The sequence below is a fragment of the Protomyctophum bolini genome, assembly GCF_963924005.1.
Source record: "Protomyctophum bolini genome assembly, chromosome: 4".
NCBI classification, from domain to species: Eukaryota; Metazoa; Chordata; class Actinopteri; order Myctophiformes; family Myctophidae; genus Protomyctophum; species Protomyctophum bolini.
Window position 1 is genome coordinate 21,816,818 of NC_137865.1, and position 20,759 is coordinate 21,837,576.

The following is a 20,759-nucleotide window of genomic DNA, read 5'->3' on the forward strand; positions in this document are numbered from 1 at the left end:
ATTTGATTCTACAACTCTGCTATGGACTTTAATATTTAACTATTTACTATGAAAACCGGCATCTCCTGTCCGCACCCCACACCTCAATATGGTCACGCCTCGTGACATCACACCTCCATGGTCACATCTTGTAACATCACACCTCCATATATGGTCACGCCTCGTGACATCACGCCACCATATATGGCCATCTCCATATATGAAGATCACAACATCTAACCCTGGATAACCATACTGTACATGGAGAAGACTGGATTAATTTTTTTATTTTTTATTTAACATTTATTTAACCAGTAAAAACACATTGAGACTGGGTATCTTTTTCAAGTGGGAACTGGCCAAGCAAGCGGCAGAATACACAATACACTTTCAATGCTACATTTGTATACGTCAACAGCCAAATAATAAATCCATTACTCCAAAATAATACACTAACAATAACCGGGTATACAAGAACATTTGTACACGAATACACAAGTACATTTATGGACTGGAACCAAAAGAAGAAAAAAACAACAACAAATAAATATAAATATATGGGCATATGCGAGGAGGGCTAGTACGCATCCGAACATGTGCAGGTGTTGGATTGTACAGTTAAGATGATCCTTTTGAAACTTCTCAATTAATCTTTCGAGGCCAAAGAAAGTAAGACACTTTTTACCCCCCTCAGATTTAAAGGCTGGTAGGTCTACTACACACCGTATAGCCAGGCATTTGATCTGAGGTTTAGCCCATTTTTACCAAATTAAATTTGGAGGAAATGGGCAACACACCAAGAATGGCTTTATAAATGAGAATACCAATGATGCACCCTGCGCGAGGTCAGAGAGAATCAACCAACTGCAGCGTACAATGAACAATGATGTGTTCTGAAAGGTGAGTTAGTTATGAATCTCAGTGCAGCATGGTGGATCCAGTTTGGCCAAGGTGGAGGAACAAGAAAACCTATAAATGGTATCATCATAGTCCAACTGGATCATTTCCTAGATCTGCATATATGGAGCTGACCTGTTCTGATATCTGGTTGCGACACAGGCGAGCAAAATGACACTGTGGGAGCCAACACAAGGCATGGCTAGGAAGGCCAGCAACATGATGTGACTAACATCAGGGCTGAAGAAGGGTGTGGAGGGCAATTAGCCTGGTGAATTGAATAAAAACAACCCCCTTCAGTTTTTTAATAAAAAAATAATAAAAAATTAAAATTGTAATATAGTTGACTAGAAGCTACATAACCATACAGTTATTACAGCCATGAATAATGTTGAATAACTATAACTAAAACCCAAATTAATACAAACCTCTAACTATATTCTAACGTGACAGAAGAGTACAATCGAATTGAGATTATAATACCAACACACAGTACAGTGATCTGAATCTGATTAAAAAGCGTAATTAATATACAGCAATTTTGCAAGGTGGCGCATTGCCCAGGGGACGCATTGCCCCGGGCCATTCACCCATTCCGTTCTAATAGTATACTCTGTTTCTGTTTTTATCCACACCTCCTCCAGTGTCGTGGCGTTGCGTGACGTGTGATCATGTAATAACCCAAACTGTGTTTCTGTGCCACTAGATGTCACTATAACGAAGCAAATGGGCCAAAGTACAAAATAAATAACACACTTTATGATTTATCCAACACAATGCCACTGTTGGGGGAAAGTAAGTATATTATTTGTACAAGACAAGTACTGTACTACACTATAGGGCTAGGCTATTTACTAGTTACTTACAACTAAGTAACTTTAGTTTGTATATATCGTATTATAACAAAACATAAATTAATACATTATTCCCTATTATATATTGTCTTAGGCTATTCGAAAATTGCCTAGTATTTTCAAACAAGTTACAAATATCGGAGTTATTTTGTCCACCTCTGCAGTCTGCATTCTGCAACAATGCAAAGGTTTCAATCCAAACGTAAATAAAAGCCATCTGCTCTCATATAAATGTAAACACGAGTCAGACTCCTCCTCCAAATATGGGCGTTCACGTCAGAGCCATGGTTCACGTCTGCCGCCGATCCCACCCACTCGACGTGAAACTCCCCCGTTCATTGGCCTAAACACATCGCGGCTCCGCCCCATAGAGTTGCGCCGCCCACATCTTGGCAATCCTGTCACCGCCCCATCATCTAAAATGCCTGTTTTTCGAAAATAGCAGATCTAAAAGCTCACAAAGCGTCATGGACGCGACGCCTTGTGATATTGTAGATCTGCTATTTTTTCGAAGCGCGACACAACCGTGCGTGTGATGGAGCATACATGAGGCTACAGACTCCCCCCCTTACGAAAAGAGACAAAAACAATCGGCATCATCACAGTCAGACAAAACATATATATACCGTACTACCGTTGGGGAAACTGTCCGCCGTTAAAGCCGAACCTGGAACATCATAAAGCGGATGAAAAATCATGGTGTCTCCAGTAACAGTGGTGAGTAGCGAGCTTTATACCGTCACGCCAGCGTTTTGATGATATGGAAGCCAGATAATCCTGATACAATTCAGACAACTGTCTGTCATCTTTCTACCAAGTGAAGTGACCCGTCTTTGTAGGGCTGTCTGTTATGTCATGTGTGATGATAGTCTTGGTTGGTAAACCCGCGGTCGGGTTGCTGTTTATTTTCTTAATAGAAAATAATTTATGTATACCCCTTTATCTGCATGCTAAGAAAAGCTGCAGAGACCACCTACGGGTTCCCCAGTAGTTATCACCTTGGCTTTGTTACTATTTATGGCTACGAAAATGAATTTGAGAAGAGGTGATAGAAGATGGCACAACAGGAACTTTTTTTATCGGTTCGTATGGTTGCTCTTTGTTATTAGTTGACATGTTGTTGGCATCATGTCACGACAAAACGGACAAAGACCGAGCGCCAACTTTTCCTGTAGAATCTCTGCAGCATCTGAGTCGGACAGGACTCTTCTACACACTTCTAAAAGCACAGCCCTGGCAGACAAATAAAACAGGCTGTCACGTGACCACCTTTTTGTCTTTGCTTTTTCTCTGGTCATCATGTCGCGCATGCGTCGACTAATGTCCCACTGCCTCTGTTGGCTCATTAGAGGTGAATGTTTTTTTTATATACATAAATGTTATAAACGCACACACACGCTCTGAACATGCATTGTGACCATGTAGATCTGTTTCCCTTTTTGCTACCAACAACCTTGTGTGATGGAATATGATCTATAATGTGGTGAACACCTTCACCTAAGTAAGAAACCCATTTGACAAGTCAATAATTGAAAGTGCTCCAGCCTCCAGCATCCGCATACTTTGACAGTTGCTGCTATGAAATAGTATCCTGAACACCAGCTGTGATGGATGGTGTGGTAGTGTGTGACATGGCCTTTTAGTGGCCTATATACTTTCTAGAAGTTTAGCCTATCCTATATAATTGTGTTGCCCAGAGGAATGCCTGAACTGATCATGATGTATGTGGTTCTCAAACCATTTCATATGTCAAGGATGCCCAAAATGATGAACTCGGCAACAAAAGTTCAGAAACTATTATTATTATTTATATATTATCGTTGATTAGTCACCTTTACAAAGAGGTATAGATTGTAAAGATCAGGTGTTCGTGGAATGACTGAGCAACACCGCTACACATGTCGGTAGCGCCTCCAAATGGCAAGTGCTTGGTATTCAACCCTAGCCCCTTTTGGGACCCTCGGTTACCATTTCTGAATTTTGGATGGCGGTACCCTAGGGTCCCTCATCGGTTATTCCACTCCATAGGACGCAGATTTACCTACTCTCTATTCACGGAGACCTGCTCGGACGCTTCAGTGTTGGTGAGATGTTTCAAAGATGCATACAACAGCTTTAGGAGACTGCAGAAACGTGTGCGAAAAGGCGCTAATCGGAGTTGCCGTTGGTATTTTAAATCTTTTTTTTTAAATTTTGCTTCGTTGAACTTCTCTCTCCTCTCTCTTCCTTGACTTCCTTGTTGACTTCTCATTCAGTATTTTAGCAGTGATGTGAGTGCCCCCTCCAGAGATACTTCCGGGTACTTTTGTGTCCCCATAGAGTTATACTGTGACGCTCCGTCGGACTAAATCGGAGACGAAAACAACCACGAAAGTCTCATTTTACCGCTTTCCTCGCAACAACAAAGCTGCTGCTCTCCCAAATCTGGCTGTGACAGGCCGTCTGCCCCACACTAGATACTATCGCCATTTTATTTCATTTGGTCAACTAAATCCTCATTAATGCAAACTAGATTCAACATACTCAAGCCTGCACACATTCTAAATATGCCCCCGAAATATTGTACTGAGCAAATGGACTGGACTCATGGTCCATGAGTAAGGCTATGGACCAGAGCTACATCCCTACCTGCTTTCTCTGCACCATTTAAGGCTGTTTCCAAATATTAAAATGTAAAAGACCAATATTATTATGAAGAAAACAAGATGGACAGCTAAAACAAATAGAATAAAGTTTACCGTCAGAAAAAGCATCGTTTATGGCTTCTGAATGTAGGTCTTTTACGTCAACACCACTAGATCTGGAAAGATTTGAAGGGAAAAAAACAAAAACTTAAAAATATATATACAGCTCCCTCTCAGAATTAATTTTCTTCTTTAATATTATTCAAAAAGTGAGACTTTCATATATTCTCAATTCTCATTGCACATAAAGAAGTATTTAAAAACCTTTTTTTGTTTTAATCTTGATGATTATGGCATACAGCTCCATGAAAAAAAAATCCTATATTAGAATATTTTACAAGACCACCATTTATTTATTTATTTATTATCCAGAAATGTCAACCGATATACTGAAAAGTATATTTATGTATTCAGTCCATTATCTGGGATAATTTTGAACAAATTAGTTCATCAATAGGGAGTGGTATGGAGGTTGTCTGTGGCTCACCCTATCTTACCATTGGTGGCACAGCAGCTATAAGCGGGACAGATATGGTGTTGTGTGATATGTTGTCATAAATTGTCAGCTATGTTCCTGCCGTGCCTCTTTGCGTGCCTCCTACACATATGGGGATATGGGCTGCATGGGCACGTTGTTCTTTGTGCTTTTACGTGTGTCATATTCTGGACACTCAGATGACCTATAATAGAAGTGGAGATGTCGTCATGGGTGGCTGTTCAAACATATGTGCTTTTGTTGTCTTGTGGCCGGAGGTAGGCCGTCAGTGCCTCACAGCTGTCTGTTCCAAACAGGGTTGTGTGTCCTGTTACAAAGGCCTTACACCCAGTGTTGTTTTTGTTTTTGGCAGCAAATTTTGATTTTAGTTTTAGTCATAGTCTCTTGAATAGTTTGCATTTAGTTTTAGTCACCTGGAATGTTTTAGTGTTAGTCTAGTTTTAGTCGACTAAATGTCATAAGATTTGAGTCAACTAAATCTATAGTTGATTTAGTCGACTAAAATGTATTTTGGCGGGCCTTGAAGCCGTCGTAATGACTGTTATTACACTTGCTGAAAATAACAGATCTACAAGCTCACAGCACGTCGCAGCGCAGCTTGTAGATCTGCTATTTTCAGCATGCAACCAAGTGTAAAATGACTTATACTGGATCTCTTGTCCACTAGTCCCTTCCTAACATTTTAGTCTAGTTTATATTCGTCAACAAAATTGTCAATATATTTCTTAGTTTTAGTCATCATAGCTTAGTTTTCATTCGTCAGTGGAAAAAGTGTCGACCCACATTTTTCGTCTTAGTTTTAGTCGACAAAAACAACACTGCTTACACCACTGGTTCAAAAACACATTTTCTAATTTTTTGGGGGGGATTTATTATTATTATTGCAAAGATTTAAAAAAATGTCCACCCCAATTTTAAATTTTCCAGGAGAATTTCATAAAATATAAACATAAAACATCTAAGAAATTCCATTAATGTCATTAAGTCTTTTTGCATTGCATTGTCAGCTTGTAGAGCAGCTATTTTAACTATACCGGTATAGGGTCGCAGGGAGACATACAATTTCTCTTTTGGGTCTCAAGCTAAAACGTTTTGGAACCACTGCCTTACACAACATCCGTGTACACCTCTGTAGTCTTATCTTCAATGGGGCTTTCTGAAATCGTTGGTGACGGTTTGGAATTTGAATCCATTCTGTATAATTAGAACATCTTGCACTAGACTGGATAACTAGATTACAGTACTTAAGTTGACAAAGCACAAAGGAATCTGTGCACCTCAAACCAATTAATATTAGTTTAAAGCACAAAGCACACAAGTACAAATCAAAATTCTAATCAGCATAAACAAGCAAAGAGCTAGACGCACAACAGAAAACATTGCGTCGATAAAAGGCAAAAAGCTAATTGCGGCCAGGGTCAAATGGAGTAAAGGTCAGGGATAAAAGATGAGTCTATTAATAGTGAGGATTTAAAAACCTATGTAAGTAAGTACATTTTATTTATAAAGCACCTTTCTTAACAAGGTTACAAAGTGTATTTGTATTTATTTATTTAGCACAGTATAAAAACAACACAGTGAACATATAAATATGAGAAGGGTAAGGTGCTAGGCTGAGGCAAAAAAGCCCAAGGGGCTTATACGAGGCCTCTACCTATATAAATTAAAATGAAACATTGTACATGTATATGTAAGAACATGATTAGAATTTTTGGTTATTTACATGATTATAGAAAAGAATAGATGATACAAAGAAATATAATTAGGTGATCTGGTCAATTAAGTGGGTCCTAAACTTATGTTTGTTTTAATGAAGTAGAATTTGATGAGATTGCTGTATAGGTGTATCTGATGGAGAACTGACACAGACCAGTACGGAACTTTGGGAGATGTAAATGATTTGATTGTCTCGTATTGAAGTGGTGCACATCACTGTTGAACTGGAAAAAGTCTTTACATGGCAAAGGAAATGAAACTGGCTGGAACAATACTTTGAAAATAAAGTTGCATGTTTGGTATGTATTTAAATTAAAGATTGGTAAAATATTGAGTTGTTTAAAAAGAGGGGCAGAATGAGCAGACCAATCACTGTATGTGGCAATCCTGCAGAATCTTTTTTGCAAAATGTGGAGTTTGTGAAGATGTGTATTATAAGTAGCTCCCCAAATGATATTGCAATATATAAGATATGGATAAATTAAGCTATAATAAAGAGTTGGGAGACAGTTTTGATTAACCAGACTACGGAATTTGCCAATAATGCCAATGGATTTTGATATTTTCTTACAGACATGGCTAATGTGATTTGACCAGCTTAGTCTTTCATGGATAATTACACCAAGGAAGGTTGTTGATGTAACCTGAGAAATTGGATCATCTCCTATAGACAGACAGGTGTTAGAATTACAATACTTTTTATTTTTTGATGTAAATATAATAAAATTCGATTTTGAAATATTTTCAAGATCGTGATTAGCCTTTGCCATTAGAGCTGAGAAATCAGTATGTGAAATAAATAAATTAGTATCATCTGCAAAAAGTACAGGAAAGAATTACAAAGCTGCGGCCAAATCATTAATATAAATCAGAAATAAGAGTGGTCCTAGTATAGACCCCTGGGGGACCCCACATTTTAAGGTTGCACTCTCTGATGATTTACCGTTGATGATAACAAATTGTTGGCGGTTATGAATATAATTTAAAAACCATGTATGAGTGATTCCAGCAAATCCATAGTGTAGTAACTTTTGAAGAAGAATATCATAGTTAACAGTATCAAATGCTTTAGAGTGCTGTACAATGAACACAATGAAATCAATCAAAATGCTAAAACCATAGCATGCCATGCCTCCCCGCATCACACATACATACATGTAACGCATGTATGCACAAGACATAACACTCACCAGCATCAGAAATAATATGGCCTACAGATACTATGCAATCCAGGCATATGTTATACATGACATGCTGAAGATACAGAGTATAATGTATTATATATTGTAACTTGGGAATTGTCTTATGTATACTAAGTCTGACACGTGACATGATCACTGATCACCCAAACCTTTCTGCGAATAACTGGGGTGGAAGTACTGTAGACTGCTGGGGTGGGATGATAAGAGCAGGGAGTTCCTGCTCAATCGTTCAACCTACCATTGGAGCGGTTAAGATGGGAACAGTAAAATGGAGAAAGAATAAAATGATCATTTGTACTTTCAGTGAAAACAATTGATTTAGCTTTACCCACTTGAACTCTAGCATCCCTATTCTAGGGTTAACATTAGACGAAAATAGCCGATTTACAAGCTTGCTGTTGGGTGGAAAGCTAGAATGTCCAAAACTCTTACTACTACTTAAGTAAGCAGGGCATTATTAAAAAAAACAAAAACATAAGATGAAATCTGGAGACACAATGTTTCTGCCGACAGCCACAACATAGACATTCATGGTCAGTTTGTGCTCCTCCTCCTTAACACAAAGCTGCCACGTTGAAAGCAACCCAGCACAACAGTACAGTACACAACAACACTGTTGTAAATGTGAGTAGGGAAAAGGGAATGGAAGCTCTCTGAAGGAAGAGTGAGATAGGTTACTTTAGTGCAGACAATCACATCTAGCAGTACAGAGGTGAGCAGGGCAGAGGCCTGCAGACATCAGACCTCAGAGTGTGTGAACAGCAGCTCTGGGGTCCGGGGACCCCAATGGGTCTTTGAAGAGGTTCCGGGAGCAAAATGTTTAGGGCACCACTTTATTTACTAACTTTACTTGATTTTCGTGTTTGTTCCCTGGCACAAAATCCGTTCAGATGGGGGACAAATGCGTATCATTTTGTGAGTCCTTGACATTAAAAACTTTGAGAACTACTGGTCTAGAATGAGGGGGCCATTCTGTTCAAACGGTTTGGCCTTATCGACTAGTAGGGCAGAGGAGGAGTAGACGAGGGGTAACCGCGCAATAAATCAACGGCAAACCACATTACAGTTCAGGATCAGGCCCGGCGTTCCACTGACCTCTCATCTGCTCCAGCATCCCTGGCCTGAACCCGACCCAAACCTCAGCTAAACAAGAGCCATTTCAGATATGAATTCAGATTTCAGATGCACCCTAGTGTGTATGTGTGTGTGTGTGTGTGTGACTGTGTGTCACACTCACACATACGTGTGCACGTATGACCTAGCTCTGACTGACCTTACAGCTCAGTACATTTTTGTTCTCTCTCTTCTGAAGGTGGACTTGTTTAATTAACCGTTTGGCCGCCAGGATTAATTAAAGAATGATTACTAATGCCAGAATATCCCCCCGTTCAACCCTTTATTTGAAGATCCAAAACACCGGAACCGGATGTTGACTGAATGGTATGTGTGTTGTCGAATTAGGTGTTGATCTCTCACTAGCTGATGAGAAGTACAGGTCGGCACCATTACAGCGACCACTATACTCTGTGCAATAAGTGTTGTTTTGACCAGAAAGAAATGCCGACTGGGACGGGGAATTGGAGATTTAACGTAGGTTACATTTATCGACATTTATCTGCGGAGAAAGTATTAAAGAGCTTAAAAGGAGAATCTCACCTCGGAGACACTGGATTGCTGCCAGCATTCTGTGCAAAGCCCCATGTAAGCCTCGGCACATTCATCCACTTGTCCACTTGGAAGCTACATTTCAGTAGAAAAGGCTTTACATACTGTATGCTGTGGATCAGCAGTTCTCAAACTTTTTCATGTTAACCATTTAAACACCCTATGGGTAACTGGAGTCCTGCAGGATACTATAGTGTCTTTTCTGTTTTGTGGGGAAGCCAGCCTTAGCTGAAAGAAGCCGATCGACAAGCTCACATGTGACTAAAGCTCACAAAGCTTTCCCCACAATACCTATGCAGGGGTTTAAGTGGAACAAGGACCCAAAACTGAAATGTATTTGGCCGCACACTCCCAAGACTTGTGTTGTCCAACACAAGATTTTTGTTTCCAATGTTCTTCATATTTCTTCGAGATATTTTGAAAATAGCAGATCTGCAAGCTCACAAAGTATGCAAGACTAGGTTAAGTTCATAATTAAAACATAGAAAAAATCCATTCAACCACTTAACTTATTTAGCTGGGGACCTCATTGGAATCCCTTCAAGGACCTCTGGTGGTCCCTGGACCCCACACAGAACCACTGCTGCTCTCATCATGAAAGCAAAGCCCTAATGTACCTTCACCCACTAACTTGACTATTCTCATTGTCATCGCTAATGGTTAAGTAATAATATCTGCACGCTTGAGGGAAGTAGTAACACCAGCTGGTCTGACCAGGCTGACTACATTCACGTCTTCTTGAATCAAATCAATTGGGTGGTGGTGTGCCAACTGTTGTCGCACACTCCACAACCCTCAGTCTGCCAAGAAGCCAATTTTACAGACTCCGTAGGCCTATATGTCACAGCAGATGACTACATAAAACCTTACAAAACCTTGAAATGAAACGACCATTTATTCAAAGGTGTACCTGACACAATGGGTTGATCAGGGATTCAGCAGTGCAGCCTTAGGGCCGATTCATACTCCTATTTTACCGCTGTTTCGGCGCTGTAGTGCCGAAATGATTTCGGCTCGTCAGAAAATGTCAGTAGCACCGAAGAGCCGACTTTAGGACGGTACCCGCCCCCCCCGAACCTCAAATGATGTCAAATTGTATAGGCTCTACAGCGCCGAACCGACTTTTATTCGGCTCTAAAATAGGAGTATGAATCGGCCCTTACAGAAACCCTTTTCTGATCTACTAAAAAAATAGTAAAAAGCGGTCGACAAGAATGTCTCAGTCATTTGTAGCCCCCTTTATGCCTGATGAAAGTCCGACCGACAACCTTTCATCCATAAAGGTTTTGTAAGTGAAAACAGCTGTGTGGGACTCCGCTCCTTCCTACTCATGCCAACCAAGCACAAATGGATCTACTGTACATAGACTTACGTATATTATACAACAGGTCGTTTTGAGGAAGCAATCTGATTGGTTGAAACGGTATTCTAACCGTGCTTGCTTATATGACAGTATAGGAACACCAACAAAGAAATCAGCTGCTCTGTTGTCTGTCGCTCCTGGACTACATCAAGGAAGTTTAGAGAAGGAAGTGTCACATGACACTTTCATGGGAGCCAAATCTCGCACCGGAAGTTACATTAATACAAAGCAGTGAATGGAGCAGGCTTGACCAGCTCATATTATTTATGAACCATTGAGACCCGTGTCATAAAATCGGTTCCAGCATACTGTATCACAGTTTGTTTTCTAATCACTTGCTTTTCGATGTGCACAGAGTGCACAGTACATCATTTTATTTGAGGACTTAAACAGCAGCAGGTATCGTTTCTGTTCCGGGGGTATCGTGAGATTTGGCTGCCAGACAGGAAACGGTGGACAGTGTCGCGATACTTGGCACGTTCAGAAACATACTTTTTGGTCTTTAGATACCTCTATAAAATGACAGTGTACACATCGAAAAGCAACACAGCAGACAATAATGTGTTATGTCTTCTGTTATTTGCCAGAACCGATTACTTTACAAAAGATCTCAGTCATTCAGAAATAGTGTTCATGAGCAGCTCTCATTGACTCCAGTGCATTCTGCCGAATTTCCGGGGTTTGGCTCCCATGGTGCGACGAATTTGCCGGTTGAAATTGCGTGATAGCGAAAATGACGTTGGTGACCTTACCTCCATTTCATATACCTTGGACTACATATTGTCTCAGTAATACAGCCCTCCCCCTCTCCACAAGTTGGGATGAGTGCAGCAAACTAGCAAAGCATTATGGCCATTGTAGTAATCCAGCAATGAGACCAGTGTCTGTGACATCACAGACACTTTGAAATACTAAAATATATAAAAACACATACCCACATAAAAAGTATTTCTTGTCTCCCAAACATCATTAAAATAACTTAAATAAGATCTGGTTGCAAAAGGGGTGAAGTGGCCCTTTAAAGGTTGCTCCCTCTGCACAAATGGCTTGACCGTTGTTCGCCTGCAGGTCATCAGGTTCCTGGAGATAGAGGGGGAGGTCTGTATCGTAGGGATGAAGGTGGGAGGAGGTCAAAGCGGTTCCCATAACCTCCTGTCCTATTCATGCTGAGTTTGAGCAATAATTCTCAGGGTTATTGTTCGGCTGGAGTTTCCCTTTCCGCAGCTTTTTGTTTAAAGGGCTCGTGCAGTGATGCAAACATAGGACATCATGACCAAGACAACATTCGGGAAACACGATGATGAGCACCCGGCTTCTGCTGCAAAATGCATTTATCCTTTACAATGGGCATTACATTCACACACAGATGGCAGATAAATAAACTATTCGAGAGGCCCCAATCTGGAGCAGTTAGAGGTTAAGTGTCTTGCTCAAAGACACTTTGACACTAACCCAAGTATCAACCGGGAATCGAACCAGGAATCATCAGCCACAGAAGTAATCTTTTCCATGTGATGTGTATGTTTTAAGACGTATAAAGGAGGAGAATGACCGTAAATGCAACTGAATGGTTCGTGACACAGTAGCTCACTTCTCAGAGACTTGTCAGAGCCAGCATATGATACATGAGACTATGATGGAAGTACTCCGTCACTTCACTTCATAGTTGCATGGTTCTGGATGCTTCACCACTCTGCCAGCAGTTCACTTAAAGTCAGAGGGATTACTTTACTTCCTCTTCCATGTTTGACACGGAGGGAAGGCAGCACTGTGTTGCTATGAGTGGAAATGTGCATGTCTTCTATTAATTGAAGACTTGCACTGCATGTGGTGGAATACTTATGGCAATGTCAGGAGACTTGTAATTGCAAGGTAAATCCAATTTACACCCATCTGACTATTTCAACGTGGCAGCCGATAGACCCGACCCTACAATCCCACTGAGTGATTCTCAGAAGTGGAGTGGAGTGTTGGAGCTCTCAGTTGCTCTCTTTGTCCTATTTATACCCAGATGGGCCCCATGAACTTGGACATAAAAGAGAGTGGACTGATTCAACCTTGAGGAGAGGGAGAAAGGAAAACATCATTATGCCAGAAAAATATGATTCCTGGACAATGATGGAGAGCAGAATACAGTGAAGACAATCGAGTGTCTTGGAGGAGAGAAGCAGTGGTTTATATAAGTGTATATAACTACATTTAAGTATTGTACTTAAGTACAATCACAGGGTACGTTTTACTGTACTTTTTACTTTTTTATACTACTTTTTACTATTTTATATTGCGGTATTCCTACTTTTACTTTAAGTACTTCTTCCACCACTGCAGAGAAGAAAAACAAGGGAGGAGCAGAGGAGAGGTTACGGGGAGTCAAAGAAAACAGTTCAGGAACCTGTTATCATTATACCTCCTACTTTCTCATTTTGTCGAAGCGTTGAGTTTCACTTCAGCCACACAGGTTCATAGTTTCCTCATTTTACATTTATAGTAGCCACTAACCAGACATTAGAGCTTGCTTCCTCAATTATAGATGGAGAAGGAAAATGCTGTTCCCTTTTTTTTATCAGCTTCCTTTTAATAGTGTTCCAATTTCGTATGCTCATTTCTTTGTGTCATCACTTACAATTGTACATGTTTAATCGTGATCGGTATCACAACCTGAAAATGCATTTACTGCTGGAGAGACATTCCTGTTACTGAACAAACATTCTATAACAATGAGTTGTGAGTACTATCAGAATATATAGAGCTATTTCACACTTATTTTAACCAAAGAAAACCACATACTCTACTTTTAACCCATTGAAACCAAGAAATCATTTGTGTCATTTTAGATTTATTTGTTGGCTATTCAAATATAGCAAATATACAAGCTTGTACATCTGCTATTTTTGAACATTTTAGAAAAAGTTAGTTAAAGAAAGTTTGAGAACTACCTTTTGTAGAATCAGCCTCCGATTGTAATGCGTCCATTTGTCTTGCAGGTCAAGAGTGAGGGACCCAAGCTGGTCCCCTTCTTCAAGTCGACCTGTGTGTACTTCGTCCTGTGGCTGCCCACCTCCACCCCGTCCTGGTTCAGTGCCCTCATCAAATGTCTGCCCATCTTCTGCCTGTGGGTCTTTCTGCTGGCCCACGGGTTCAGCTTCCTGGGCGCCCGCTCCAGTGCCCGCAAGATCCTGGCTGGCCTCATCTTCTCCGCCATAGGGGATGCTTTTCTCATCTGGCAGGAGCAGGGATACTTTAGCCATGGTGAGGATGTACTGCAAGGCCTGTGCTTGTTGACCCAGATGCATATCTGAAAAGTTAAAGTATTAGTATTAGTATGGCTACGCAAGGCTAGTGTTTCGCACCACGTTGCAAGCTTGTAGATATGCTATTTTGACACTTTTGTGTGACGCACAAATAGGGCGTTCATTTATATAAAAAAAACAAAAAAATATGGAGATGAGGTTTCTAAAACGTTACTTTGCTTGCATCCCCCTCCCCCCTCAGGGCTCCTGATGTTCGCCATCACGCACATCCTCTATTCGTCTGCCTTCGGCATGAAGCCCCTCAACCTGCGTGCCGGCCTCGTGACCGGTGTGGTTTCGGGCCTCAGCTACCTGTTCCTCTACCCCTACCTGTGGGGGCCCTTCACCTACCTGGTGGGCGTCTATGTGGCGCTCATCGGCTTCATGAGCTGGCGGGCGGTGGCCGGCGTGCAGCTCACCGGCGACCTGTGGACGTGGACCAAGCTGTCGGCCTGCCTGGGCGCCGCCCTCTTCATGGTGTCCGACCTCACCATCGCCGTCAACAAGTTCTGCTTCCCCGTGCCGCACTCGCGCGCCATCATCATGGCCACCTACTACGCCGCGCAGATGCTGATCGCGCTGTCCGCCGTCGAGTGCCAGCAGGAGGCGGAGCAGGAGGTGGCCCGGAAGAAGACCACGTGAGGCCGACGGAACGCTACGGTCACTGCTGCCGCACCTCTGGCCCTTTGTGATTGTGGACGTGTCTTGACGCCGGATGTTCAACCCTTAGCCCGCGTCCTAGTCTGGCACCCTCATACCGGTGGTCCGGCTATCACCACCCTGCAAACCCCGGTCATCTCCGTACCGTGGAGATACGGCAGTAGCTGTCTGCAGCCTCACTTATACTAAAGGTGGCCTTACACTAGCCGAGTTTTTTCAATCTGAAATCTGATAGCACCACACACTACAGGATAATCGGAGCGGGGCAGAGCAAATACCAAACATTCTTGATGTTGATCGGGCCGATCGCGCTTTGAGCGGCCCCGAGCAGATCGATTGAGTCGGGCACCCCCCGAGCGTCAAAAATGCCTGATTATTGGCTAGTCAAGTGTAAGGCCACCTTTAGTCGTGTGCCGCCGTCGCGCTATGTAAATGGAAGATCTACAAGCTTGTGTATCTGCTATTCGCGGCAGGCCACGCCAGAGTGCAGCTACTGTGCGTATAAATCAGGCTTACAACCTCCTCTAACAACAGGCCTACCTGCCCTTATTCATTCTAGTATAGGGGTCTCTCTCGCACCCAGAAATTACTACAGAGAATGTATAGTATTAGCTTGCTACGTCTGCCTGGAGCATAATTTCCGTATTTGACTTTTACTGTTTTATTTAAAAGGGGAATATATCTGGGGGGGGGGCCTTCGAGAGTGTGTGTGTGTGTGTGGGTGTTATCTGAGTGAGTCCCCTCGTTTTAGAGGTCCGTTCCCTGCTCTGTTATGGCTCTCTTCCACTAAAGTGATGGGAATCTACAAGCTCAGGACACTTTTCTTTGAATGAGTTTGTATTTTTGAGGGTCGCTAGTCCCTCCTATATTCAGCTATTGGTGTACATGTTCGTCTTACACAAACATTCAATTCCCTTTGACAATAAATGGAGAATTTAGGTCATATGTGGACGAGCAAATCGTCTGTTTTTGTCCTACACAAAATTCCCATTTACGATGATAAGAGCGTCCCTCACTTCACGCAGGTGTGATTTTGAATTATCACCAAATTTCACTTAATCTGGATGGTTCTGGGTTTACCTTTTGTAGTGGAACATAGCTACAAGTCACCACATCTCTGTCTCTACAATATGTCTCCCTTGTGTTCCTTTTAAATTCATTTGTTTTAGTCAATGCCACTTTACTGAAAAGGGAGTCGTTTTAAAATTTTCCCCTTTGTCCGTAACATTCTGTTCTCCTGTTCTCTTTCATTTATTATCCAAGACATGAGCCGAGTCACATCTATCACATTTCTGTCCCTTCCATTTCACTCATAATAACCATACTGCCTTTGTTCACTCCACCTTTTCGATCATGTTGTCCTCCACGACAGGTGGTTGCAAGAGGGAGAAGAGAAAAAGAAAAAATGTACTTATTAAAGGCAAACTCCTGCCTTCAGGACACAGTAGACGTTAAGCCTGATGCTTATGCTTCAGCGCAGAGGCATTAACTGTATTTTTAAAAAAAATTGTCGCCAAATCATCAGGCTGAAATGTTGCACCTGTGCACTGTTGCACTTGTCCATTACTGCCTGCTATGTCGTCAAGGAGGAAAGAATACCAAACTGCAGATTGCAGAACACCTGCTACTTCTGTCAGCACTAAGTACTAGGTGTTTCACAGTTTCTTGCCTGCCCAATGTTCCTGCTACACTATGCTGTTGTAGTCACAAACGTAGGTGTACACACTGGCTCGCACGTGTACGCACCACCAACAGCTCCCGCTGGTTTGATTATTAGGAAAAAACAGTGGGGTACATATTGCTGGAATTGTGTCAAGAGCGCATGGGGTTGCTGGCTCGGTGTGTCGTATTTGTCTGAACCGCAAGGGCTACAGCACAGCATTTGTTTTAATAAGCGTTAAACTCTCAGGAGCAACATGCACGCATGCATGCACGCCGACCCCACCTCACCATAGGGCACCCTGATTTTGACACTGCGTTGCCACAGACCAAAATAACAAAGGGGAAAGTCATTAAAGTAAAAGGAACAGTTGGTCCATTATTCCAGTTATTCTCAGCTCAGAATGAATCTAATATAATCCTGTTGGAGCGATGCCCAGACACTTATGTCGATGTTTTCCTTATTGTTCTAACCCGGTGCTTATCTGTATGTCTCAAGTACCACACTCTGTGTGTATGTGTGCATGCATGCATGCGTGTGTGTGAGTGTGTGTGTGTGTGTGCGCGTGTGTGTGTGCAGTACACACTAATCATCTATGTTGTTGATGTTTAAGAGAATGTCAAACTCAAGGTCAGAGTTGCTGTAAATGTGCCTACGTAGATCAGGGGTTTTCAACAGGTGGTCCGTGAAGTAATGTAGTAAAGTGAAGATTTTGTATTTTCTTCCACGGAACAGTGCACTAAACCTTTGTGCAAAGTTCGGTGGAAGTGCGTCAATGTTATCAGAAGTCTGAGGTTAAGAAATTCCACAGAAAAGGCAGTTAGAGTTAATATATAATACTATATTACTATTATTAAAATAGTTCAAATAGCCGATCTACAAGATCATAATGTGTAGATGTAGATCGGCTAGTTGAACTATTTTAAAATATTTTTCAAGATGGTAAAATGTGGCAAAAATGAAAAGTTTAGGGATAAAGGTTAAGGTACGCCTGACATGTGTCAGTACTGTATATCAGTTCAGTCCGTGGACCGTCACCATCATTTAAGAAACAGTATAGACATGGGATGCATTCCATAGCAAGTGTTAAGAAAGCACTAATCCCATTGCAACTCAACAGTGGTCCCCAGGTTGATTCTTAGTCAAGGTGGTGGTCCCAGCTGGTTCACAATCAGTTGAAAACCCCTGGCCTAGATGGTTGAAACAAGTAGATGAATACTTGCTTTGTGCCATGTTTAGAGCTTGTGGATCTGCTACTCTTGTGTGACATTGTAGTATGATTGAGTTGGGCGTTAATTTGCAAAAAATACAAAAAGTTAAAATATAGATATGAGGTTTCTGCCCGACAGCAACGTTATAAACTACGCTTTTCAGTGAGCCACACCAACCGTACTACAGAGTATAACTTTTACACAAATCATTGGAGAGCAAAGTGTGTGCGGCCACAAAATGAAACAGTCAGTCATGTGTTCATTCAACTGCTTAAATGACCCCCGTATTTGTCACAAAACACACGCTGACACACAGTGCCCACACGTGACACGCAGACAGTGCACAAACACTCTCACATGCACTTGCAAGACACTCACACTTCACTATATTTCACAGTATTTATACATCATCTACTCAGCCATATCTGCAGGCAGATTATGCTGTTGTTGACATTAGTCAAGGTATTGAGAATGGCTAATAATATTGTGCAGTCTTATGTCGACAGCTCTCCCAAGTATCCCTCCATAACGCTTGGTTTTGGCACAATATTTCAGCGTAGTCAGACAGATGTGATCTGTCAGGCTCAGACTCAGGCTGCCCTTTCTGGTTGTCCTATAACCAGCTACCGTATCTATCTCTCCGAGACATGCACTTATTACGCTTATTGATCCAGTACTGCGATTGCAACCCAGGCAAGACAACTCGTGTTGATTTATAACACAAGTGTAATTTAATTTAAGTCTTTGATGGTTAGATGGTACAAAAGGCGATGGACTGACTTGAGTGACAGATAATCACCTAGGTTATAAATTACCATACATTTATGACCTGGGTGGTAATAAATAATACCTTTTAGAGCTTGATTGATTGATTGATTGTTTATTTATTTTCGTGTCATGCACACCTTGTGCCCAACCCTCATGGGTTTATAAGACACCATTTCACATTTGCAATTACAGCATGTTTTACAATACATAATTTATGCATTTTATAGCATGTTTACATTACATTTACTGGATTACATTGATCCAGTGTGTGGACTCTGGCTTTCATGCTGGCACTGACAACCAGTATAACCTCTGCACTGTCTGCAGTCCATTGGCACCCTCATGTATCAATCAACCCATTGTCTGGAAGAGACCGTTCCCTGTCTGTAGGGCAGGTGCTCTTCGGGGCATGGCATTTACAAAAAAACGGCTATTGTTTTGAGATCCTGTAGCTGGAAGTGGGTGAGGAGGTGAAATGTGACACATGAAGAGAGAAGATAGCTTGCTGCTAGCCTGTTGGGGGACAGGCTGGCAGGCGCATTACTTTACCTCAACAGTCCCTGTTGTTCAGGGCTTTGTGCGTGCAGAGAAAGGGAGAGGGGCTGTGTGGGAGACCAGCTTAGACCAGTACGGTTCTGAACCTGTGGTTGTGAGGGTCCCCAAATGACAGCGAAGTGACCATTTAAGAAGAGGCAAAAATTGTGAAAATGACCAATCTACAAGCGCACAACGACTCGCGTTGCGAGGAATGTGAGCACTGAGCTTGTAAATCTGCTATTTTCATATTTATCTGTGGAACAGAGTCAGTGTAATGCCTCAACTCCTACTATACTTCTACTCATATACATTCCATGTGTTTATCAGGGTGGAGCGGTCCCCAGTTCAAAATATTTTGGGGCCTGGAAAGGTTTAAAACCACTGGTTCAGACTGTCCCCAAGGGTGAGCTGGAACCAGTATAGTTGTGATAGAAAGAGAGCCGTGCTTTCACTTTCTCCTCTTACAGAAGTTGGCACTTTCTTTCCCCCCTCGTATTGCTGCTGTTGATGTGATCATGAATTTTCACCTTTTTGCTGTTTATGCCATGTGTCCCATTACCATTCACAGACCTCTAATGTGCTTGTGTTTCATGTATATGACCACTGACAGCTGAATCTCACTGATGCAGGTCTTGCATCTGAACAGCGTCCCGATCAACAAATCCACCCCCCCCCCCCCCCCACACACACACACACACACACACACACACAGTAAAATCAAGTGTAAATCAGGATTTATTTTTTTGCTGGCTGGGTGTGGTTTTGCTTTTAAGACCAACATACTATTTTACAAGCTTTTTTTTTTATTTTTTTTAATTATTCTAAAATGTCTTCAACTCAATGCAAGAAGGCAGAGAAATGTTTTTCCTTTATTTTTCACACAGTATAATGCTAGAAGAAAAGCTCATACTACTGTACAGTGCACTTTTTTAAATGCCTGACTAAAGGCCAGTCAAATGTCTTTTTGAAAAGAAGACTGTGTCAGATGTAAAACAAAGGGTTTGTTGTGTACTGTATTTCCTACTAAGTATACGCTTCTAGTTCCTATCTCCCTCAAGTAGCCTAGAGACGAATGCTGTTTTAATGTTTATGCACAAGAGCTCTTGGGAGAAGAATACATTTATATTGAAAACAAAAGGAATATTTAGTTGCTTTCTCTTTTCTTTTGATGGCATTAATTGCTTTTGAAGTGTTACAGTTACAGCCAGCCACCTTATGTATAGAGTTTCCATAAAGGTGTTATCCTTTCGTTCTCAGAAAAAAGCTCCGGAAAAACCTGTTTAGCCCCCTAGCATGTAAGGGAAAAAACTGGGATGGTTTCTGACAAATGGCTTTTGATCTTTATTTAAAGCCCACTAGAAAAGAAAGGCTGACATTGTTTTTTTATGAATGGATGTTATTCTTCTGTAGTACCTATTATTTCACCTTGTCCTCAACTTTCACTTTTGTGATTTATTTTGTGATTTATTTTCCTTCATAACTGTATAGAGATTAAGGACCATATTGATCCTTTCCTGTAATGAACTGCTATGAATGTGAATATGTATATTAGAGAAATAAATGCAATTACAATGCAACTCGAACACTGTCGTGGCTCATTCTAAATCGGTGGTTCTCAAACATTGTAATGCCAAGGACCCCCAAGTTGATATGTATTTTACAGCGGACCGCCATCTGAAGATATATATTTTTAAGAATATGTAACATTTCCAATACTTCAGATCTTCACAAAATGTTCGAAGATAGCATATGTACAAGCTTGTAGATCTGCTATTTT

The 20,759-nt window shown here is 41.5% G+C and overlaps 1 protein-coding gene across 1 annotated transcript; it reads left to right on the forward strand.

Annotated features, from left to right (window-relative positions):
- The first annotated feature begins 2,334 nt into the window (after positions 1-2,334).
- On the forward strand, positions 2,335-14,794 carry tmem86a (transmembrane protein 86A). Its single transcript, XM_080760940.1, has 3 exons — positions 2,335-2,447; positions 13,841-14,105; positions 14,349-14,794. The coding sequence occupies exons 1-3, from the start codon at positions 2,427-2,429 to the stop codon at positions 14,786-14,788; spliced, it is 726 nt and encodes a 241-aa protein (XP_080617066.1). The 5' UTR covers positions 2,335-2,426; the 3' UTR covers positions 14,789-14,794.
- Positions 14,795-20,759: the final 5,965 nt, after the last annotated feature.

What these genes read in the sequence shown, in the direction of transcription:
- tmem86a (XM_080760940.1), top strand. Translation starts at nt 2,427, where the DNA reads ATGGTGTCTCCAGTAACAGTG. An exon ending in TGGTGTCTCCAGTAACAGTG is followed by an intron (nt 2,448 to 13,840) that starts GTGAGTAGCGAG and finishes TTTGTCTTGCAG; the next exon opens with GTCAAGAGTGAGGGACCCAA. An exon ending in GCAGGGATACTTTAGCCATG is followed by an intron (nt 14,106 to 14,348) that starts GTGAGGATGTAC and finishes CTCCCCCCTCAG; the next exon opens with GGCTCCTGATGTTCGCCATC.